The 24,062-nt window shown below is 29.0% G+C and overlaps 3 protein-coding genes across 4 annotated transcripts; 1 reads left to right on the top strand and 2 right to left on the bottom strand.

The window, feature by feature from the left end:
- Window positions 1–5,300: 5,300 nt before the first annotated feature.
- Window positions 5,301–6,485, bottom strand: LOC137815336 (transcription factor bHLH53-like). The gene is made up of 2 exons (XM_068618481.1): window positions 5,901–6,485; window positions 5,301–5,516 (listed from the first exon to the last, which is right to left on the bottom strand). The coding sequence occupies exons 1-2, from the start codon at window positions 6,483–6,485 to the stop codon at window positions 5,301–5,303; spliced, it is 801 nt and encodes a 266-aa protein (XP_068474582.1).
- Window positions 6,486–9,504: 3,019 nt separating this feature from the next.
- On the bottom strand, window positions 9,505–10,778 carry LOC137815335 (transcription factor bHLH52-like). Its single transcript, XM_068618480.1, has 2 exons — window positions 10,143–10,778; window positions 9,505–9,726 (listed from the first exon to the last, which is right to left on the bottom strand). Exons 1-2 carry the CDS (start codon window positions 10,776–10,778, stop codon window positions 9,505–9,507), a joined length of 858 nt encoding a protein of 285 aa, XP_068474581.1.
- Window positions 10,779–14,058: 3,280 nt separating this feature from the next.
- Window positions 14,059–22,439, top strand: LOC137816332 (vacuolar protein sorting-associated protein 35B). 2 transcript variants are annotated; one of them, XM_068619426.1, is made up of 22 exons: window positions 14,059–14,266; window positions 14,329–14,425; window positions 14,527–14,650; window positions 14,773–14,961; window positions 15,394–15,487; window positions 15,612–15,747; window positions 15,840–15,929; window positions 16,028–16,150; window positions 17,244–17,318; window positions 17,385–17,444; window positions 18,043–18,159; window positions 18,262–18,501; window positions 18,574–18,639; window positions 18,833–18,922; window positions 19,004–19,093; window positions 20,015–20,104; window positions 20,333–20,401; window positions 20,663–20,743; window positions 20,834–20,941; window positions 21,471–21,574; window positions 21,836–21,949; window positions 22,029–22,439. In XM_068619426.1, the coding sequence occupies exons 7-22, from the start codon at window positions 15,891–15,893 to the stop codon at window positions 22,237–22,239; spliced, it is 1,677 nt and encodes a 558-aa protein (XP_068475527.1). In that variant the 5' UTR covers window positions 14,059–14,266; window positions 14,329–14,425; window positions 14,527–14,650; window positions 14,773–14,961; window positions 15,394–15,487; window positions 15,612–15,747; window positions 15,840–15,890; the 3' UTR covers window positions 22,240–22,439. The 2 variants fall into 2 exon arrangements, with proteins under 2 accessions (XP_068475527.1, XP_068475526.1); XM_068619425.1 differs by having other exon boundaries at window positions 14,060–14,266; window positions 15,691–15,747.
- Window positions 22,440–24,062: the final 1,623 nt, after the last annotated feature.

Here is a 24,062-nt window from a genome sequence, read left to right as displayed (position 1 = left end):
TGAAAGTGGGGCATGGTGATGTGGTGGAGCATACACGGAAGAGAGGTGAATGGAGAAAGTTGGCTTTGTGTTAGTGACTGGTGAAGGAAATTTGGTAAACGAATGGTTTTCTTTGCTTCTGTCTCCAGTTAACACATAATCATTGCCTAACCCAAAAGAAAGTTGATATTTCAGACCATAATCAAGAGTGTAAAGTGTGGTAACATTCATTCAAAAATGAAAATTTATTTGCCTAAGTTGGCCACAAATGGTGCAAAACAAGTTTCTGGTGACTGGTGTAACTGGTGCAGGTGGTGAAACTATGATATGTCATTTCTAGAAGACTCTTTGTAAAAATTTGGCGGCGTGTGGTTTAGGTCAAACCATGTGAGCTAACAGTATCATTAATTGGTATTTTTCTGGTTCATTAGTATATTTTGTTGATATACTATTTCCATGGATATTATTATCATACCTTTCTTTATCAATAAAAAAATAAATAAAATAAGATATTTTAAAAGTGTTTTAACTCTCATACAGATATTTAAAAGTATTTTAATTTTTATAAAAAAATAACCAAAATCAATCTACTTAACAGTGATATTATCATGGTATTATTGAGATGCATGATGTAACACTGCATATATCACATAATTTATGTGTATGTTATGGTTTTTGATTGAAAAATGTGTAATATGAAGTGGGTGTGTGGAAGTTTAGATGGTGATATGAGGAATTGGATGCATGTAAAAGTGTGTGGAGAAGGAAGATGAAGTAAGCATGAGTACAAAGTAGGAAAGGGATTGCAGAAGCCAACCTTGACAGCTGTACGCGGTGGCAACACAGCTGGATTATGCTAAAAACTATTATCAAATTATCAAATACTTTTTTTTTCTGGATTTATTATATTTTTCTGCTGCTTCCTACGTGGTTTATGTTTATCCTCATACATTTAACTACTATCATGTTAGTCCAATTCAGATCAAACTCATTTAAAAAAAAAAAAATTTAATTCAATTTCACAAGTAAATAATGATTCTTCTTTATATATTTTGCACAATGCATAAAGGTGGCAAATAAATAACAAAAGAGTGTGGAAAAGAAAAAGAGAAGGAATAATACATCGCAAAAGAGAAAACAGGCTTGTAAAGTGCATTTTTTTTATTAAATATATGCAAAGCCAATGATTTTAATGAAGTTTACGTTTACGTATATACTTTGAAATATTTTAATTATGTGGGTCTCTAACAGTTTGGTTTAAAGTATTGTGAGCCAAAGATTTAATTACAATTAGCAGAAGCTTATAGATATCGAAAATAATTCAAATAGGCAAATGTCAAAATTTACATCTTATATAAATTAAATAGTATTGTTTTTTTTTTCTTATTCAAAGTTTAAACATTATAGGTTTAGCAGATATCTATAGCTTTTGTCATATAGTCTGCTGAGTGATTTGGCTTTTGTCTATAAGTGTTCTGGATATTCTTTAAATATTTCATTTAATTTATTTTATTCTTTTAAAATAAAACAGAAAATTATTGAAATGAGTTTTACTAATATATTTTTTTAATAATAAACGAATTTTCAATGTAAATTATATTATAATATCATGTCATTCTTATTAGCGAGTTAAATGAAATATTTTAAAATTTTAATTTATAATAAATTCATTTATTATATAAAAGACTGGTAAAAACTCATTTCAACACATAAAAATACAGAAATTAAAAACATATTTAATCTTATATATAATAATATATTCTAACCCGTTTAAACTAAATTAAGATAGGGTGAAATAAATTACAAGTGTTTTATACCTTCAATATAGACTTAAATATTAGACTATTTAAATTATTTTTCTCATAATATATTTTTATTTTACATTATTTTACCTATTCATTGAATCAGACTCCACAACATATCAATACATATATAATGCATACATGAAAAATATTATACAAAGTGCATAAAATGTTATTAGATGTTAAAAGTTGTCAAAATTACATATAACCCAAAAGGGCAAAAACGTAATGAAGTGTGGAATTGGCCACTCCTAAATGGTTGACCCAATTATTTGGTTGACCTAATTTCTTCATAAAGATGATCTATTAAACTTGTGTAGTTATCAAAATTCAGGAATCTGAAAAAATAATGAGAAAGTTAGAGTATTTAATTCACTGGTCATGAACAAAAAAAAGCCTGACAGGGACAGTGACAGGGACCTGCTCACACAGCTGTTTCATCAACATGCTAATTTGTCCATCATCAAATTATGGATATGTTCATTCTCTATGGATGTTTCAAAAATATTTTTAATGTTAAAACATCACAAAAAAACACAAAAACTTTGTTTCATTGCTTTCACTTTATGTGAATAGAATATCACACCACTAAAGATATTTTTCATTCAAAAATAATATCAAAACTATTAACTAAATTATAACAACTTTATATAAATTAATTTAATCGTATGTATGATCATTAAAAAAAAACTATTAAATAATAATTAAATTTAAAGATAAAAAATAAGTAAATTAAATTAATTAATATTTTTAATTCTAAATTAGTACTAATTTAAAACATATAATTAGTAGTTAAAAACTAATAGTGAAATATCAATTTAGAAATTAATTTATAAATTTTTATTAATAATAAAAACTACTTTAAATACTAAATTTTTTTAATTTTATAAAATGTCTCTAATTTAATTAATATACTAATTAATTATTTTAGCTTATAAAATTAATTTTTATTTAATAATTTTGTGAATATATAAATAAATTATCTATTCAGAATATTTTTTTAAAATTTTTATATTACAAAAATCGTGGAAAATACTATATAAATCATGAAGTTTTTCTTAATTAAGATTTCAATAATCATTGATAGTAAATAATCTTTTTTGAATTCAAATATAGTGGGCAGGGTTAAAACTCTGTTCCACTTATTGTTACATTAAAAGTTTGCTTAAGGATTTTAATGTATTTCTTGAATTTGTTGGTAAACAATTAAATATTTAAAGTATGTTATTTTGTTAAATTTACCTGAATATAATTTTTTTTATTTAAGTTTTTTTTTTTTTAATAATTATAATATACAAACTATTTTCATTTTTATTCTTTTTATGTTTATTTTAGTTCTTAAGATATCACTTACTTTTATTTCAGTGTTTGTTTTTGTAAAATGACAACGTGAGTAATCGAGATTGAAAATCAGACGTCATGTTTTCAAATAATATAAACAAAAATACTAAAAAAAATTTAACGTAAGAAATAAATGAAAAAAACTGTTAACAAACAAAAGTGTGTATGTAAAATAGTACAAGAACCGTAATTAAAATGAAATATACACAAAATAATAATAATATTATGCCAAATTAAAGAAATAATAAAATATATATATGTCTTACTTTAACTTTTATAAATTGTTTTCCTACTTTATTTTTATTTAATATTTTATTTTAATTATTTAAACATTTTAGAAGTTAATAAAACTGTTTTTTAATTTTAAATTTTATTTTATTTGTTCTCAATTAACTGATAGAAAAGTGGAGAGATTCATATGTTAATTTTATTTGTTCTCACCTAATTGGCAGGAGAGTTGGAAAATTTGTTACTTTTTCTGTTTTAAACTGATATTTTTCTTTATTAAATAAACAATTTTTTAATTTTTAATTTTATTTGTTTTTGCTAAACTGTTAGGAAAGTAAATAGATTGGTACGTTAATTTTATTTTATTTTATGGTCACTTAACTAACTGACAGTTCTCTTTATTTAAGAAAATTATCAGAAACAGTTTTGAATGAACAATTTTCTTTTATTTTATCTTTCCATTTTCTCAAATATCTTGAAACTCAATAACATATCTCTCATACACATGAATTTATATTTAAATAAATATATATAATAATAATAAAAATAAAAATAATAAATGCGATCCATTTATAATATGTATATGTAGAGATTGTTTTTGAAATTTGATTATAATATTTGCATTAATAAAATTATTTTAATAATTTTCAGGCCTCTTTGGGAAAACCAGATAATAAATTAGCAATTGATCTGGTCAAAAGAGTTTGTTAGTGACTGTTTTTTTTCAACCACGAATACTGTTAAAAACTGAAAGCAATCTGAAAGTTTTTTTTCAAAAAAACTTTTAAATGGTATAATTTAATAATAATTTATAAATTTTAAATGCGGAAGCTTCTATAAATTACACTTTGTAAAAGACATTTTTAATTTTTAAATAAATGTTATAATTTCAAAAGAATAAAATGATTTTTTTTATTCACAATAATGCACTAGGAAAGTATGAAAGTGCAGAAAAAAATAGCCCAAAGGAAGTGAAGAAGAAGAGAGTCCAGCTATTGGACCCAAAGAGGTAGAAGTTAATTTGTATGACATTAATAACAATTAAATGATACTCAATTTTAAATAATTAATTAATTTTCTAATGTCAATATACAATTTTTTATTTTAAATATATATTTCTGCTGACAAAGTGATCATTTTTCGTAGACATGTCTGCATTATATTTATGATTTATATCATTCACTAATATTTCAAATGTTTTTTTATGTTTAAACAAATAATATTATTTTTAATAATTACTAACTGAAGCTGTTGCTGTCATTATTTGTTATGGTTGATCGTACTCAATTTTGTAATAAAATATTTAATTATTTAAAATCAATTATAGGTATAGGTTAATGATGCACTAATGTTAGCAATTTTGTTAGTTTTTTTTTCCTTCATTATCTTCCCACTATGTTTTTATACAACTCTCATGATGTATTCTAATAGATAATCTATAAGAAAAAATATTCCATATTCCTTTATTTAGTATCAATTTTTAAAGACATCCCGTTTCTTTCTAAGAAATATCCTATGAACATAATTTTAAGACTTTCAATTTTTCTTATCACCAATAAATAAATTAAATATTTTTTTTTATCATCAATAAACAAATTAAATAAAAAAGTATTTAAAAGATAACACAATTCTTCTTTCAAAAGGAAAAACAAGCTTGTAGAAGATCTAAGAGACTTAAGAATTTGATGGTAACAATAATTCAATATAACAAACAATTGATTCTTACATGCAAAATGAATTTAATCTACTCTAAACTGTAAATATTACCTATAAAATGAACCTAATTTTCACTATTTGGACATTCTAAATGAAATACAGATTCAGTCTAATCTAACCCTAAAAAGATGTTCTATCTACATAGTACTAACTTAATATTAAAAAAAAACTAAAGTTAAGGCATATCTAAAAAAATGCTAACAACAACAAATCCTTATGAACAGTGTGAAAGATTTATTCTTGTTTTGGTTTCTTAAGGTCTGTTCCAATTTGCTGTTTAAGTTCCTCAAGCATGGTAGGTTTTGATTGAATATCTTCAAGTTTTGTCAGAGTGGTGACAGTTTCTTTTGGCAGAAAGCACTTTTCCCCCACATACAACTTCTCTTGAACAAAGGGAGAAACAACCAAAGCATGTAGAATTTGAGAAGGAGGTGTTGCTTCATCTTCATTCTACAATCAGAAAAACATAAGATATGAAACATAAGAAATAAAAAGATGAAAAAGTCAAAAGTATTGATTTGAACACTGTAGAAACTAATTTTATAAACAAACACAACTTATTAGAGCAGTTACATGACAAACTGATCATGTTCATTTCTTGCTCTTGAAGAATCTCTTTATGTAACTGATTCCTTAAATTTCTCACTTTTCTAATAAAATCAAATAAGTCTCTTTATGTAACTGACAATTTTTTTATACATAAAATAAAAGGTATCACTATCACACACCTAGACATAACTAACCACATGTTCCAACAAAAAAAAACAATGATGTTTGATAAAAACAAAAATGGAGGAACAGTGGAACATGCAGTGAACTAAACAGTGAAGTTACCTCGAGTGTGTTCATGAGTTCAAGCATTCCAACTTGGGCTTGAAGGAACTTAACATACTTTGCAACTGCATTCAGCATATCAGCTGTGTTCATTTTTGTTCCACCAGGAACCAACTTACCAAGCTCTTGAGTCTTGTTCGTAATCTTTCTTCTTCTTTCTCTTGCAGCAACACTCTGTGGATATATGGTTCTTTCCTTACCATTCTCCTCATCCATGCAAAATAATTGCTGCTGTTGTGTCTCTTCAGATTGAAAAGAGTAACAATTACCAAACTCATCTATTGTTGGTGGTGTAAGGTCCTGTGAATGTAGTAGTACTTGTTGTTCCTCGAAGCAGAGCTTTTGGCGTTTTGAGCAGGGGAAATGATTGTAATCTTCATGAGGGAGTGAAATGAAAGGATCAAAAGGAGAGTGAATTTCCGAAGGATAGAGAAAAGCAGCATTTGGATCAATGTAGTTTTCCAAAAGGGTATTTGAAAGGAAGAAGCTTTCATCAGAGTAGGGAAACAAGTGCTGGATATTTGGTGCCACTTCTTCCTCTGACATGGCTTCGTTAAAAGTGCTTGTTTCTGAATCAGGAATCATAACGTATCAACCTTCTGCAACATGGAACAAAGTTCACTCCTATGTTGGTGGAGATATTTCAGGAGAAGTTGAAAGCAGTTACCAACAATGGATTATTATAACTTCTTTTATTATTTTTTTATCCATGGGTATTTATAATTAATAATAATTTATTAATTTAAATTAATATTAATAAATATGCATATTAAGGATATTTTCACTCTCTATGGATGTTTCAAAAGTATTTTTTAATGTTAAAACATGATAAAAAAACACACAAAAACTTTGTTTCATTGCTTTCACTTTATGTGAATGGAATATAATGTCTACTAAAGATATTTTTCATTCAAAAATAATGTCAAAACTATTGACTAAATTAGAATTTTTTTATATAAATTAATTTGAACGTGTGTATGATATATAAATAAACTATCTATAGAGGAAAATTTTTATTTTATTTTTATATTACATATAAAAAATGTGGAAAATACTATATAAAACATGATTTTTTTTTTTAATTAAGATTTCAATAGTCTTTGATAGTAAATAATTTTTTTTGAATTGAAATATAGTGTGCAGGGTTAAAACTCTCTTCCAGTTATTGTTACATTAAAAGTTTGCTTAAGGATTTAAATACGTATCTCTTGTTAAAAAAAACAACGTATGTCTTGAATTTGTTGGTAAACAATTAAATATTTAAAGTATGTTATTTTGTTAAATTTAACTGAATATAATTTTTTTTTATTTAAGTTTAATTTTTTTAATAATTATAATATACAACTATTTTCATTTTTATTCTTTTTGTGTTTATTTTATGTTCTTTTTACCAAATTAAAGAAAGAATAATGTGTTCATGTTTTATGTGTGCTTTCTCTCCCTTTCATTATATCTATCTCTTTCCAAATATAGAGTATATCTCATTTAATGTGGAAGTGAGTGTCTATTTATAATTAAAATCACAAATTTGGAACACCATGTTTGAGTAAAAGAAATTTGAGTTTTTTTTTTCTAACTTAATTTTAAAACACTTTTTTTTTCACAATTTTGAAAGTGACAGAAAAAAAGGTTTTTTAATTATTATTTTAATAAAAATTAAAAATTGCTTCTCCAAGTCTTGAAATCTGACGACATTTTATTTAGAAACCTTTTAATTAAAAATCTTGGATTGAAAAACAATAATAATTGAAATGATTTAAAATAATAAAAAAGATATGCCATTATAAAAATACAAAATCTATATAGAAAAAAAAGCAACCAAGAAATACATCAGGTGACGAAACACACACCTTCAAGATAAGCAGTAAAATATAAATAAAATATTATTTAATTATTAGTGAAATACTTCCTTAAATAATCCACAACTATGTCTTATAAATTCCCCTGTCAAATTAACTATCTTAAACTGTTTAAAATATAAAATATATTTATAATATATATGTATATCAAATTAAGTAGAGATTGTTTTTGAAATTTGATTATAATATTTGTAGTAATAAAATTATTTTTAATAATTTGCAGGTTGGGAAAACCACATAATAAATTATAGCAATTGATCTGGTCAAAGAGTTTGTTAGTGGCGGTTTTTTTCTTCAACCAAGAATACTGTTAAAAACAGAAAGCAATCAGAAAGTTTTTTTTAAAAATAAATTTTAAATTGTTTAATTTGAAAATAATTGATAAATTGTAAAATGCGTAAGCTTCTATAAATTACACTTTTTAAAGAATATTTTTAACTTTTAAATAAATTGTATAATTTCAAAAGAATTAAATGGAAATTTTTGTATTCACAATAATGCACTGTAAAGTATGAAAGTGCAGAAAAAAATAGGCTAAAGGAAGTGAAGAAGAAGAGAGTCTAGTTATTGGGCCCAAAAGATAATCAATTTTAAATAATTAATCAATTTTCTAATGTCAATATACAATTTTTTATTTTAAATATATTTTTCTGCTGACATAGTGATCATTTTTCGTAGACATGTCTACATTATATATTACGATTATATCATTAATTAATCTTGTTTCAAATATTTTCTATGTTTAAACAAATAATATTATTTTTACATGTAATAAATATAATTACTAACTGAATCAGAGCACTGTTGCTACATATGTCAAAAAATTTATTGTTTATCGTATTCATTTTTGTAATAAAAAAATCTAATTATTTAAAATCAATTATAGGTATAGGTTAATTATGCATTAATGTTAGCAATCTTTTTAGTTTTTTTTTTCTTCATTATCATCGCACTATGTTTTTATACGACTCACCTGATGTATTATAATAGACAATCTATAAGAAAAAAATTCTTTTATTCAGTATATTTTTTTAATACATCCTATTTTTCTTTTTTTATTGATATTTTTACATGAAATAATTGATATTATTTATAATTACTAACTTAATCAGAGTACTGTTGCTACATATATCAATATTTTTTATTGTTTATCATATTCAATTTTGTAATAAAAAAAATCTATTTATTTAAAATCAGTTATAGGTATAGGTTAATTATGTATTAATGTGAGCAATTTTGTTAGTTTTTTTTTCTTCATTATCTTCTCACTATGTTTTTATACAACTCTCATGATGTATTCTAATAGATAATCTATAAGAAATTTAGTATATTTTTCAAATACATCCTTTTTTTTTATAATGAATAAATTAAATAAAAAATTATTTAAGAAATATTCCAATTCTTAAAAAAAAATACTAAGAGAAAACAAGTTTATAGAAGATTGTGTAGATACTTAAGAATTTGATGGTAACAAGAATTCAATATAACAAACAATTGATTCTTACAAGGAAAATGAATTTAATCTTACTCTAAACTGTAAATATTACCTATAAAATGAATCTAATTTTGAGTATTTGGACATTCCAAATGAAATACAGATTCAGTCTAACCTAACCCTAAAAAGAGGTGCTATCTACAGAGTACTAAATATATATTAAAAAAAAAAGTGAAGTTAAGAGTTAAGGCATAGCTAAAATAATGCTAACAACAACAAATCCCTATGCACAGACACCACTGTGAAAGATTTATTCTTGTTTTGGTTTATTAAGGTCTATTCCAATGTGCTGTTGAAGTTCCTCAAGCATGGTAGGTATTGATTGAATATCTTCAAGATTTGTCAAAGTGGTGACAGTTTCTTTTGGCAAAAAGCACTTTTCTCCCACATACAACTTCTCTTGAACAAAGGGAGAAACAACCAAAGCATGTAGAATTTCAGAAGGAGGTGCAGCTTCATCTTCATCTTCTTGCTACAATCAGCAAAATGTAAGATATGAAACAAAAGACATAAAGATGAAAAATTCAAAGTATTGATTTGAACAAGATAAACTGTAGAAACTAATTTTATAAATAAACAACTTATTAGAGCAGTTACATGACAAATTGATCATGTTTATTTCTTGCTCTTAAAGTATCTCTTATGTAACTAATTCCTTAAATTTCTCACTTTTCTAATAAAATCAAATAAGTCTCTCCACAATACAAAATATATACGAAAAACAATTTCTTTTATAATAAAAGTGCATCACTATCACATACCTAGACATAACTAACACATGTCCCAACAAAAAACAATGATGTTTGATAAAAACAAAAATGGAGGAACATGAAAACATGGAGTGAACTAAACATTGATTTCAATCATTCAAGGGTGGAGTGAAGTTACCTCGAGTGAGTTCATGAGTTCAAGCATTCCAACTTGGGCTTGAAGGAACTTAACATACTTTGCAGCTGCATTAAGCATATCAGCTGTGTTCATTTTTGTTCCACCAGGAACCAACCTACCAAGCTCTTGAGTCTTATTCGTGATCTTTCTTCTTCTTTCTCTTGCGGCAACGCTTTGTGGAGATATGGTTCTTTCCTTACCATTCTCCTCACACTGAGCATCCATGCAAAATAATTGCTGCTTCTGTTGTGTCTCTTCAGATTGAAAAGAGTAACAATTACCAAACTCATCTATTGTTGGTGTTGTAAGCTCATGTTGTTCTTCCTCCCAGCAGAGCTTTTGGCGTTTTGAGGAGGGAAAATGGTTGTAATCTTCATGAGTTGGGAAGATGTGGTGATGAGGGAGTGAAATGAAAGGATCAAAAGGAGACTGAATCTCTGAAGGATAGATAAAAGCAGCATTTGGGTCAATGTAGTTTTCAAAAAGGGTATTTGAAAGGAAAAGGCTTTCATCAGAGTAGGGAAACAAGTGCTGGATATTTGGTGCCACTTCTTCTGGCATTGCTTCGTTAAAGGTGCTGGTTTCTGAATCGGAAAGTTGAAGAGTGTTCCAGTTGAAAAACTTGCTTAGTGCCATCATAACGTATCAACCTTCTGCAACATGGAAGAAAAACAGTTCACTTCAGTGGAAATTTCAGCAAACATAATAGAAGAAAAATGGTGCAGTAGTTAATGCATGGAAGCAGTTAAAGTTAGAGTTGAAGTGCGTGTAAAAAAAAAAACAATGCAAAAGACATAAGAATCTTTAGATTCTTGTAGCATCTACCTAGTATATTTGAGAGAGAATTTAGAGAAGAAAGAGGGAAGTACAATGATGTCTTGTTGAGTGTGTGAGAATGAAAACACTGTGAGACTTTTATGCAGAAAATATGAAAACTGATTCTCTCCTCACTCCTATGTTGGTGGAGATATTTTAGGAGAAGTTGAAAGCAGTTATTATAATTTCTTTTATTATTTTTTTATCCATTCGTGGAATTTATAATTAATATACAATATTATAATTAATAATAATTTATTAATTTAAATTAATATTAATAAATATGCGTGTCTATATTTTTTACACAGTATTAAAAAACAATTATCAAACATTGCATATAAAAGTAATTACTACATTATGATTTCGTTATTATATTAAGAAATAGTACCATAAAGAATATCGCAAGTGTAATAAAAAAGAGAAGGTTGGGATATCTGAACTTCTTATATAATAAAAATACTATACGAAAATAATTAGACATTCAACTATATTTTATTTTATTTCAATTATTATAAAAACTAATAAATGAATTATATGTGATAATACATGTAATTTTTTATATTGAATATATTTAAATTTCACTTTTATAAATCTCATTTTTCACTTTATTAATGTTATATTACATATATTTAACAAAAAAAAATTATTGTCAATAAGAAATTGTAAAAGCTGGCATGGTAAAACTAACAATGACTAAGTCATTTTTTTAAAATTATTACAAAACTATATACTGTATAAGCTTTTATTCATATTTTTATTACTTAAATTATATTTTAATTATCCTAGCTAGTTGTCTTTGACTCCAAGTAACAACACATCCCTAACTAACCTTATTTAAAATTCTAGAAGAAAATAACAAAAATAATTGCAAAACATAATTATATTCCTTCTTACTTCAAACCCTTTTTTGTCTTGGCCTCATCCACCTCTAAAAAGTAAAACAACACAATATAGGTAAAATGCAGATTAAAAAAATGTATATCTAGGGAAACAAAAAGTAAGAGAGAAAAATTAATATTGAGATAAAATGTGTTAGGTTTAGTTTTTGTTAAATTTAATTTTGGTTTTAATACTTTAAGAAATATGGTTTAATTTTCATATACTTTTTTTTATAAAACATAGAGATTAAGAAATTCAAAATAGAAAATATGTTTTTTTGTTAAACTCAAAACATCCTCTACCCAGATAATTTTCTGCAACTATATATATAGTTTCCTTAAAACAAATTGGTTTAATTCAAATTAGTTTTTTGAAAATCATAAAGCTATGATAATTAAATTTATTCAAAATAAAATTATGAACAAGACTTATTAAATAAGAAACCATACTTTTAAATTTTATATAAATTAAAAAAATGTTTTGTTATTATTTTTATAACTTTAAAATATAAGTTTTTTCATAATACTTAAAATAGTTTATTACTTATTTCCACGAATCAACAATACTAACAAGGTAGTATCTAAACTCAAAGCTTCTGTTGGTCATTGAATTAATATATAAAATTTTTAAAAAAAAAAATAAGAATTATTATAATAGTTTAAATGCAAACTAAATACTTTAGGATAAATTTAGCATAAATTTGGTAAAGATGAAGTGAAATTATCTCATCTAAGACATTGTAGAGATTGATAGTACTGAAAAATAATAGACATTACATGATAAAAAAAAATATATTATTTCATAATTTAAATATATGTTGGTATTAGAGCTTTCAAGTATGTACTTGGTTTTCTATGTAATGAATAAAACCACAACAATATTGTCTCCAACACAAATAACCATTAGTTACCACATAAAATAAGGAATTTAATTAGTGATATTAAATTAATTATGTAAGAGATAGAGTGAGTGAAATCTACTTACACATTAATAAAATGGGTCATGTAAATATGTTTTTGAAATTCATGAATCTATTGTTGAATTTAAGTCTTACATTCTAATTTTTTTATTCTTAGACTTTTGTATACATAGACTAAAAAAACCATAAATATTAGTATTCACCATGTTCACAAATAATTGATTTAGATACACGCATTTCTAATACAAATATTAGTTAAAATGGTTGATTTTAGAAAATGTAAGTTGAATAAATAATACAAACTTGAAGTGTACACATGATCCAAAGCTAATGATTGTAATGTTCAATATTAGATTACAATGTTATATTACCTTACATAATTTCAAAACATCTTGCAGGTTTTATACAATGATATATTACCATTATTGATGCCAAAGCTTATTACATTCCAATGAATTTTACAAGATGTTTGAAACAAATAGTGTGAAATCTTAACCAACTTCTAAATTGGTTTAACATTTTGATAGAGATAGGACTAGAATTCAAAGTTAAAATCATATGTAATTAGGGTCTCTGGTGTTATCCCATAATCTTGTAAAACATAATAAAAAAATATGAATAATATAAATAACACAAATAGAAACAAAGTTAGTGTATAATTCTAAATAAGAAAAATATATGTGCTTATTTTTTGAAATTGCCATGATTAAGTATTTAGGGTATATAATTAATGCTACAAATACTTGTCCTACTAACTACATCTCTATTGTGAACATTGGAATTGAAGCACATATCTATAATTTTTTCAACTACCACTCTACTCAAATCATCATATACAAGACCACAATTTGCAAGATAAACTAAAATTATGATGTGATCATTGAGGATTTAATATATTTCCATACTCTACATAACTTACTAAATTATAACAATTATAAATAAGTTTATTCACTTATTTTTATCAGTAAACAAACTTTTTATTTTAAAAACTTACTACAAATTAGAAATCACAATACAAAGTTTAATAAATGTATACATTTTTTAACTGTCCGTCATCATGTTAAGTAATTAGTAAGATTAAAAGCAAATAAACTTATTATGTACACAATTTATAATTGAATGACGCAACATGAACGTTGTATAAATTTTAAATTTAAAACAAACTTATTTACAAATAAATGACAGTGTTAAATGTAGAAAATTAAAAGAAAATGTTTACACTAAGATCTAGTTAAAATTTTATTTAAAAAATTGGAATCTAATTCTTTTTTAATTTATTGAACTCATCGTGGTTAATTTATTATTGGCGTCAAGAATCTACACATGCGATTCAATTCAACGTCTCATACTAACTCCAGCGTGGTGGTGGGTTCTAACCTGTAACTGTAGACGAGCGATCTCGCCGAATTGGAAGAGAATGATTGCAGAGAGATTCGAGGACGAAGAAAAATGGCTCGCGGAGGGTATCGCAGGGATTCAGCACAACGCATTCTTCATGCATCGCGCGCTGGTATTCTCCCATTTCTTCGTAACCTAATTCATTTCTCAATTCCTCACGGTTCGCTCTCGCAGGACGAAGACAATCTCAGAGACGCTCTCAAATACTCTGCGCAGATGCTATCGGAGCTTCGAACTTCCAGGCTCTCACCGCACAAATACTACGAACTGTGTAAGTAAAATCTTCTTCGCTTATTATTCGCATCGCATGTAGTGATGAATCGAACTTCTCGGTTTTCAATTCAATTGTTCGATTCGATTCGGTATTTCTAGATATGCGAGCCTTCGATGAGCTTCGGAGGCTGGAGATTTTCTTCAAAGACGAAAGAAGGCACGGCGTTCCGATTGCTGATCTCTACGAGCTCGTTCAGCACGCTGGAAATATATTGCCTAGACTGTAAGTGTTTTTTGCACTTTTTTCCCTATTGTTGCGTATCGAGTAGTACCAATGCTCGTGCTCATGATTTGAATTTGAATGATTGTGCGGTCTCTATGTCTGCGTTGGTAATTTACTGCCAGGTATCTGCTTTGCACGGTAGGATCTGTTTACCTTAGATGCAAGGATGCTCCAGTAAGGGATGTTCTTAAAGATCTAGTGGAAATGTGTCGCGGTGTTCAGCATCCAATTCGCGGTCTGTTTTTGAGGAGCTACCTTTCTCAAGTCAGTAAAGATAAGTTGCCTGATATCGGCTATGAACACGAAGAGGGGTAAGGCTATTATTTGGTTGGTGATGGATTGGCAGTTTTTGAGTATGGCATGCTTGTCTATCATTTTATTCAGAGTAATGCTATATCCTATAATTATACCCTACTAAACCACAGAAAAAAATTAAATGAAAAAAGTAAATGTATGTAGTTTCTTGATTATATAAAAATATTCAGTACTTTCTTCATATAGTAAATTGAAGGGTCGGTAGGAGGATATTGTAGGAGGATTTATATATATTTTTTCTATCATTTAATAGTGGGGTAGTTATTAGAAAGTCACTGAAAAGATAACTTTTTATCTTATTCAAATTTTCTTCCCGTGTATTTGGTTTCAGTTTCCAATATGGAATATTGTATTTTGGTATTATTGTTGGGGCTGAGTGAACAAGAATTAAAAATTGGAGATTGAAAGCTGCCTCTGTTGTCCTACAGGGATTCTAATGATGTGATGGTTGCAGTTGAATTCGTTCTACAGAATTTCACAGAAATGAATAAGCTTTGGGTTCGGTTACAGTTGCAGCATCAGGTTCATTGAACTTCCTTAACTCTTTTCTAATCTCATCTTATGAGATGCATAGCACCACAGTACTTGCATGCCATAGCCATTGAGGTAAAAATAAATCATGAGAACATGATTTCTGGCCATGCAGGTGTTATGGTGCTTGTGAATCATGCTTAATCTTTGGCGATCCTGAGCTGAGGTCTTCAATTGGGATTTCTGGTCTGCAGGGACCCGTTCGGATAAGAGAGAAGAAGGAAAAAGAAAGGAACGAGCTCCGTGATCTTGTAATATAAACTATTTCCTGATGAAGCAGTGTGTTATACCTTTGGATAGAAAGATAACTTATGTGATTTTCTTTCTTTCCTCAAATTATTAGGTAGGGAAGAATCTGCACGTTCTGAGTCAGATAGAGGGTGTGAACCTTGAGATGTACAAAGACATCGTCCTTCCAAGTGTCTTAGAGCAGGTCTAATAAAGTACACTTTCTCCCCAAAATATAATTTTTCTCTTATTGTAACCCTTGATGTTATAATGTCTCTCAGCTGTCTAAATTGGCTTGAGCAGGTTGTCAACTGTAACGATGAGCTTGCCCAATTTTATCTTATGGAGTGTATAATCCAGGTTTTTCCAGATGAGTACCATTTGCAGACACTTGAGACGCTGTTAGGCGCTTGCCCCCAATTGCAGGTGGGTAGCATGATTAGATTGGAAACAGATAAACTTTTTGTGTGCTTGAGATTAATTATTTGATCAGTCAACCTTGTAGAGGCTTCCTATACTTGTGAATTTTTTTAACCCTTTGTTAGTATTATATTGAATCCCTTCTTGAGATTTGTTTTTTACATGTTTTAATGAGATATACATTATAATCCCCCCTGCTAAGGTTAAATAGTATTTGAAACTCCATGACTTTTGAATAGTTTGTCACATATTTGATTGGTCATGAGTTTAGGCAAAATTTGGTGGCGACTGCTGACCTATTCAATTACATTTTGATAACACCATGAATTTAGTGCATAAAAAAATTGCACATGTTATGGTTGATGACATGAACAATTGGACATACTTACAGTGCCTTAAAGAGATTTTAGTAGTCAATGTAATTTTTAAGACTAATTCAGAGAAATACTTTGCTTGAATACTGTACGAGTGAATTTTAATATCTCTAAGCATTTTGGTTGAGCATAAAACAAGGATTTTGAAATTCTGCCTATTGAAGTGGAATTTCAGAAATTCTTCAAGAACTGACTGAACTGTGTCGTCTTTCTTTCATAATCCTTTGAGTGTCATCATGGTCTCTTCAGAACTTTGAGTGTCCAAGTCGGCAGCATTTGTTCAAACAGCTCCAGAACTAAAGTTGAAATTGATACATATTTTCCTACTTTTCCTTTTTAAGACTAAATTATTTGTTTGTTACTTATTTTTCCTAGATTATTTTTTTATCGTGTATTCTCAGTTTGTATTTTAGATCTTCAATCCTGTTGTTACCTGACTCTGTACAAGCTGCAATTGTCTCTTTCTCCATTTCTCTATCTACCTTAAATGCGTATCAATTCGTTTTTTACTAATCTCAACTCATCATGAAAGGTTTTTGCTTCACACTATCAATTAATTTAGTCAGCAAATCATCATACATTAGCTATGAACACCAATCAATCATTTGACAATATTCCTAGTCCTTACACGGAAGCTTCTCATAGATCAATTCTGTTCTATTTATCTGATTTTCTTAAAGCTGATACACATTTTTATCTACTGACTGACTTGACTGTATTTGCAGCCCTCAGTAGACATCAAAACAGTGTTATCTCAGTTGATGGACAGGTTGTCAAATTATGCTGCCTCTAGTACTGAAGTAAGTCTTATGCACCTTTTTAAAAAATTAAGCTTCCATGTGTTATTGATATCATTTATGCCTCAGGTATTGCCTGAATTTCTGCAAGTTGAAGCATTTGCCAAATTAAGCACAGCAATTAGCAGGGTAAGCCCGATTTCCTTCAGTTTGTTAATTTTATTGTGCTTATTTTGGGGGAACCACAGAAAAAGATGTGCTGATAAAGTTATGGACAATGAAGGAACTAAATGTGATGGTGTTTTCCAAATGCTGTTTTCCGTAATCATAAATATTTACCTTTGATAATTTAGTACATGTAATGGTGCCTCTGCCCATTCCTTTAGTATGGATTTCTGTACAGGCCTTTCTTTTCCTTGTTTTAAGACTGAGTGTGAAATCTTATGCTTAGAAGTTGTACAAAAAGTAGTTTGAATTAAAGGTATCTTCATGGTTGTGTTAACCTGCTAGTTGTAACTTTCAAAGCTGAGGCTATATACCAAGGCCATACTGGTTCATTTTTGTTAATATATATAAACCCATAAAAAAATTCCTTTGTGGATCCAATCGGCATTACTTGATATTTGATATTCTGTGTTATAGGAAGTGCTTTTCAACTCTGTATGAGAAAAATTAAATATGGATTATAGTAATTTGGTTTGTTCGTGCCTACTAAATACTAGATATACCTTTTATTTTACGGACTATGGAGCTGCAATCCAAACCATATACCTGCTTTTGACTGTAGGTGATAGAAGCACAAGTTGACATGCCTATTGTGGGAGCAATTGCTTTGCATGTTTCTCTTCTTACATTTACTCTCCGTGTTCATCCAGATCGATTTGATTATGTGGACCAAGTACTGGTATGTTTTTCAAACATCAGAGCCTTTTTCTGATCTACCGTTTTTTGAGATGTGATATTTGCATCTTATCTCTAAGCTGCATTTTTTCTGGAATTTGTTCAGGGATCGTGTGTCAAGAAGCTTTCTGGAAAACCAAAGCTTGATGACAGTAGAGCAACAAAGCAAGTTGTTGCACTTTTAAGTGCTCCACTTGATAAATACAATGATATTGTTACTGCACTGACACTTTCTAATTATCCCCGTGTAATGGATCATCTTGATCATGAAACGAATAAAGTCATGGCCATGGTTATTATCCAAAGTATTATGAAGAATAACACTTGCATTTCTACTGCTGATAAGGTATTTTACTTTGCCTTTGACTCAACATAATAAAATTATTTCTATGTAACAGTGTTCATTATGCCTTTGCAGGTTGAAGTTTTATTTGAATTAATAAAAGGGCTTATAATGGATTTGGATGGAACAATTGTGGACGAGGTGTGTCTTAGAGTATTGTTATAATATCTTGGGATTTCGTGTACAAGGATAAAATTGTTCTGTATTACATGTTATATTAAATTATTTATTTAACATTTCTTTATATGTTTAACCAATAAGTATTCTATTATTATTCCCTACATAAATATAGTATTTGCCTAAGATCAGCCCTTTTTTTCTATCTTATCTGTAGGTTGATGAAGAGGATTTCAACGAGGAACAAAATTCTGTTGCTCGTCTCATACACATGCTTCATAACGATGAACCAGAGGAAATGTTTAAGGTAACAATGAGTGTATTCAGAGTCAAATTGAATTCCACTGGTATTTTTCTATTAAGTGCTTCGTATCTTATTGACCTTCAGATAATATGTACCGTAAAGAAGCATATTATGAGTGGAGGACCAAGGCGCTTACCTTTTACAGTTCCTTCTTTGATATTTACTGCACTCAGGGTATTCTTCCTTCACGATGTTATTCTTTCAATTTGTATCATCTACACCATCTTTAACATGGTTCTTGAATTGAATTATGTATGATGATAGTTTGAAAATTATATGAATGGAGTTGCCTGGTCTTGTGAGGTCCATATTCCATAATTAAAGCTACCAATGGTTGTACAAGGGTCCTATTAACCATGTACTCCACAGCTTTGAGACTAAGTATATATGTGAAATGACAAATACTTAATCTTTTCTTCCCACTCTTCACTTTTATTACCCCCTTTAGCTTGTGAAGTATTCTGTAACACTTGCAATATTTGTACTGTGGCATTAACTTCAACTTTAGATCTTGAGGTTTTATATATGTGATTTAATGGTTAAGCCTCATTATTTTTTTAGCCGTATGAGGGCTTTACTGGTGTCTAATATTATTACCCCCACTATCTTGTGGAGTATTCTGTATCACTTACAATATTTGTACTGTGGCATTAATTTCAACTTTAGGTCTTGATGTTTTATGTATGTGATCTAACGGTTAAACCTCACTTTTTTTAACCTTGTGGTGGCTTTAATTGTGTCTAATATTATTAGCTCCTTTAGCTTGTGAAGTATTTTGTAACACTTACAATATTTGTACTGTCGCATTAACTTCAACTTTAGATCTTGAGGTTTTATGTGTGATTTAATGGTTAAGCCTCATTATTTTTTAACCTCTTGGTGGCTTTAATGGTGTCTAATCTAATATTATTATTCGTAAGATTTTTAAAAATCCATTGAGTTTTCTACTTCGAATTAGATACTCAATAGCTGGGGGCAACAAGGTCTGAAAATATTACTTAAACCGTAATTGTGGGTTTTCTTTTTTGAGATTTGAGAATGATACATAAGAATGAATAACTCTTTTTTGCCTTTTTGAATCATATTTTGCTGCAGTTGATCAGGCAGTTGCATGGGCAGGATGGAGATATAGTCGGAGAAGAAGTTCCTACAACACCAAAAAAAATATTTCAGCTTTTAAATGAGGTGATTTAAAATTTACAATCTTAGTGGAGTGAACGACAATAATTATCTCTCTTTATAAGTACATGTGCACAAACTCAAGCATTTTTTATTAAACTGTCATGGAGTTATTTTATCTAACTACTGTATAGCATTAGCATAACTATCAAGTCATTTCTGATGTTTATATAACTTTCTATGCACCGTACATTGTTATCATGTGATAGACAAATAGTAGTTATTTTGTTACAGATAATTGAAGCTCTCTCTTCTGTGTCATTTCCTGAACTGGCGTTAAGACTGTATCTGCAATGTGCTGAGGTATGCTTTACCCTGCAAACTTGAATTATCTAATCTAATCACTTTCGCCTTTGAAGGTTTAACATTTTAGTCCAAGTGGGGAATTGATTTTTAAGGGCTATGCTCATGCCGGACTTTTGGCTACTATCACAACCACGAATTTTAATATTTTCCTTACATTATAATACCTATTTACCCTGAGTATGACATTTCCCATTTTGTGCAATTGTTTCAGTGTATTTTTTTTCTCACTTTTACTAATATTATTTTTATTATCATCAGGCTGCTAATAACTGTGACCTTGAGCCTGTTGCTTATGAATTTTTCACTCAGGCATTTGTATTATATGAAGAAGAAATTGCGGTAATTATTATAGAAGCAGTTCATTTAACATTTTCTTAGTATGACTAAGAAATGGCTTTTACTAATAATGAATGTTTATGCTGGTTTTAGGACTCTAAAGCCCAGGTTACTGCAATTCATTTAATTATCGGGTCTCTTCAGAGAATGAACGTCTTTGGTGTTGAGAACAGGGATACATTAACACACAAGGCAACAGGGGTATAGTACTGTTACTTGTTTCCATTTTTTCGCCCTTGTCCTTTTACTTTTTAAGAGTCTCTTTGGAGGAGGAACGATGACAGGGTGAAAGGAGACCGGGTGTGCAAGGAACATTCTCTCTTATTTGGAGGTTTAAAACTTTTTTGAAGGGAAAGGGAATGCCAGGGCAATCATTCAACTTCGGCTCCTAAGTTACGATAACAAGGCTTAGATTGAAATAGTATATGAGGATTAGATTAAAATGTTACAATTATAATAAACCATTCCCATACATTTCCCCTTCCCTAATTATTCGTACATTGGGGAATGCAACCTCTTAATGTCATCCTACTTTCCTTTCCATTTTATATCCGTCCCTGGCTTCGTCCTTCCCAAAACGTAACCATCTAAAGTTTAAAATTCAGTATTCGCCAACCGTTATGAGTTTTCTCAAGCCAATGACCATTAGACAGATGGATTGTGGCAAATGTTATTAATGTTTCTGTGTATTGATGCCAAACTTAATATGGTTTTCTATCTCTTTCCACAGTATTCAGCAAAGCTTTTGAAGAAACCTGATCAGTGCCGGGCAGTTTATGCATGTTCTCATCTCTTTTGGGTTGATGATCAAGATGGTATTAAAGATGGAGAAAGGTATGCTCAACTGGTTTGATTGGGATAATTTGATCGGTTTTATGTATCTCTGCCTCTGCTTACTTATGTTTTATGAAATAATTATCTCCTTTGAATCAAGCTTCATGAAGTATTATGCGTGCCTCTGCATATTAGATGTACATTTTTAGAATTACTTAAAAATTGACATGGAATTTTACTGTATCCTGAAAAGTCTTCAACTTGTCATCTTTTGTCTTCTCTGTTTCTCTTGGGGTGGGGGTGTTGACTGTTTGATTACAGGGTATTGCTTTGCCTTAAGCGTGCTTTGAGGATTGCAAATGCTGCTCAACAAATGGCCAGTGTAGCAAGGGGTAGCAGTGGTCCAGTAACACTATTTGTTGAAATACTGAACAAGTTGGTTCCTGTTCTATAAAAGTGCTTGTTATACTATCTTCATGACTTTCTTACTGATGGATGGATGATTGGTTTCCAGGTACATATATTATTTTGAGAAAGGAAACCCGCAGATCACTAGTGCTACTATCCAGGGGCTTATAGAATTGATCATGACTGAGATGCAGAGTGACTCTGCATCAGCTCTTCCAGCCTCAGATGCTTTTTTTACCAGCACATTGAGGTACATCCAATTCCAAAAAGAGAAGGGTGGTATACTTGGTGAAAAATATGACCCTATCAAGGTCTAAATCCCCGCCTAACGTATCCAAGAGGTTAAGCATGTAATTGTCAGTGTTCAAAATTTACAGAGGTTTATCAGTGTTCACTACTTGTGCATTATAAAATGTTTGCATTTAAAGTGAATGATTATAAATCTTCATATATCTTCCTACAAATTGTATGTACTTTATATTTCCAAGATATTAAATGCATTCACTTTCTCATTTAATATTTCTTAGAGGTTTAGTAGATATGTCATTACTTTTGTTAAGTACAATTGGCATGTGCATATTATTGTTCAATTAAAGCTGTATGAATTGAATGTTCATTACGTGCTTTAACATGTTTGCTGAGGCGTCAAGGTCATTTTAAAGCACGATTAGAATTTGCTGTTTAAAGTTTCACTAGAACCATATAAGTGGGTTCACTCATAAAAAAAACTTTTTGAAGTTTCCATTCCTGCGATAGCAGTCTATCATTCCTAAGACTGTTTCTTCTTGCACCTTCATATCTTCTTCTGCCACCACCATACACAATATGAAAATACAATTTTATCATTCCTATGTCATCCCCATAGAGTACTTTCCGGATTATGTAATCTGAAAAATCATTTGAAAAAAAACTTCCAGATTACATAATCCGAAAGCTAAATAAAACTTTCGGATTATGTAATCCGAAAATTAATCATAATCATGCATATGAAAAAATATGAAAAAAGGATTATGTAATCTGGAAGCTAGTTACAAATTTGAAAAATGACTTTCGATTTTCGGAATCTGGAATATTATTGAGAGGCATTTTTGGAAATTCGAAAATATATGGAGGTGAAGAAGAAGGTATGGAGGTGCAGGAAGAAAGAGGCCATTCCTATTTGTGCTTTCTGTCGTACGTTAAAGCCCGGTTAGGGTTGAATATTAAAGCCCATGACCGGATTCAAAAGCTCTCAACATACCCAATCAGCTATCAGGTGTTCTCCTAACTGGTCTCATGTTATTTTATTCTACGATTTAAGGCTATTTTTAAGTGGCCCAAATATTAATAGTGTTTGGAAGAGGAATATTTAGATGGAAATTTATTTTATAAAGAATTTAAAATGTTTAATGACAATATATTGTTTGCATAGGAAACTTTAAGAAAATGGAAATTTAAATTTATTATAGTATTTTTCAGTATTTCAAATTAAGAATTTGAAAATTTTCTTACTTCGTTTCTTTCACATTAATGTTTCTATTTTTCACATTAAGCAATCTGAAATTTGCTAATGTATGCACAAAGTAGTGGATGAAGTCAAAATAATGCCGAGTGTGATCACATTCATATCAGCAAGTAATATTTGTAGATTGTTGACATAAAACAACAAATACTTAAGTTAGTAATTGTACACAATAGCATGAAATGTGATAAGCTAAGATCGTCCATAAATGTTGTGTTAGTTTTTTCGTCTGCAACAATGAATATCGAATTTAAGACTTTATTCAAACACTTCACATAGAACGAACGGTGTTCATCCATCGATCACGTGATATTTATTTGGACTACTAAATGTTGGCTGAACTAAACAACAGTCTTTTTGATGGTTGAACATGCTCCTTCCTTGCCTTTTGTTTCTTCTTTTCTTTTGGTTGTTGAATAACCACTTTGACAACAGCATCAAATACGGTTGCATTTCAGTTATGACGATGGCACGTGCAAGTATGAAATCCTGGCTAACGACCTGAAACACTCAAACGTATATGTCATGTACGGTACACCCATCCAATCTTTGGGAGGAATATCAATCAACTTTGTTAAGTCATCTTATCTTCCTTAACTCACAATCCTAAACCCTATATTTTAAACCTTAAAAAAATGT

The sequence above is a fragment of the Phaseolus vulgaris genome, chromosome 1 (assembly GCF_000499845.2).
Source record: "Phaseolus vulgaris cultivar G19833 chromosome 1, P. vulgaris v2.0, whole genome shotgun sequence".
Lineage (NCBI taxonomy): Eukaryota > Viridiplantae > Streptophyta > Magnoliopsida > Fabales > Fabaceae > Phaseolus > Phaseolus vulgaris.
The sequence above is the reverse complement of the archived record's forward strand: the minus strand, read 5'-3'. Positions and strand labels throughout refer to the sequence as shown.

Bases quoted from the DNA above. Each gene is read 5' to 3' on its own strand.
- LOC137816332 (XM_068619425.1), top strand. From the start codon at position 14,174: ATGATTGCAGAGAGATTCGAGGACGAAGAAAAATGGCTCGCGGAGGGT. The intron at 14,267-14,328 runs GTATTCTCCCAT...TCGCTCTCGCAG, and splicing joins TCTTCATGCATCGCGCGCTG to GACGAAGACAATCTCAGAGA. The intron at 14,651-14,772 runs GTAAGTGTTTTT...ATTTACTGCCAG, and splicing joins GGAAATATATTGCCTAGACT to GTATCTGCTTTGCACGGTAG.
- LOC137815336 (XM_068618481.1), bottom strand. From the start codon at position 6,485: ATGATTCCTGATTCAGAAACAAGCACTTTTAACGAAGCCATGTCAGAG. The intron at 5,517-5,900 runs GTAACTTCACTG...TTCTGATTGTAG, and splicing joins AACTCATGAACACACTCGAG to AATGAAGATGAAGCAACACC.
- LOC137815335 (XM_068618480.1), bottom strand. From the start codon at position 10,778: ATGGCACTAAGCAAGTTTTTCAACTGGAACACTCTTCAACTTTCCGAT. The intron at 9,727-10,142 runs GTAACTTCACTC...TGCTGATTGTAG, and splicing joins AACTCATGAACTCACTCGAG to CAAGAAGATGAAGATGAAGC.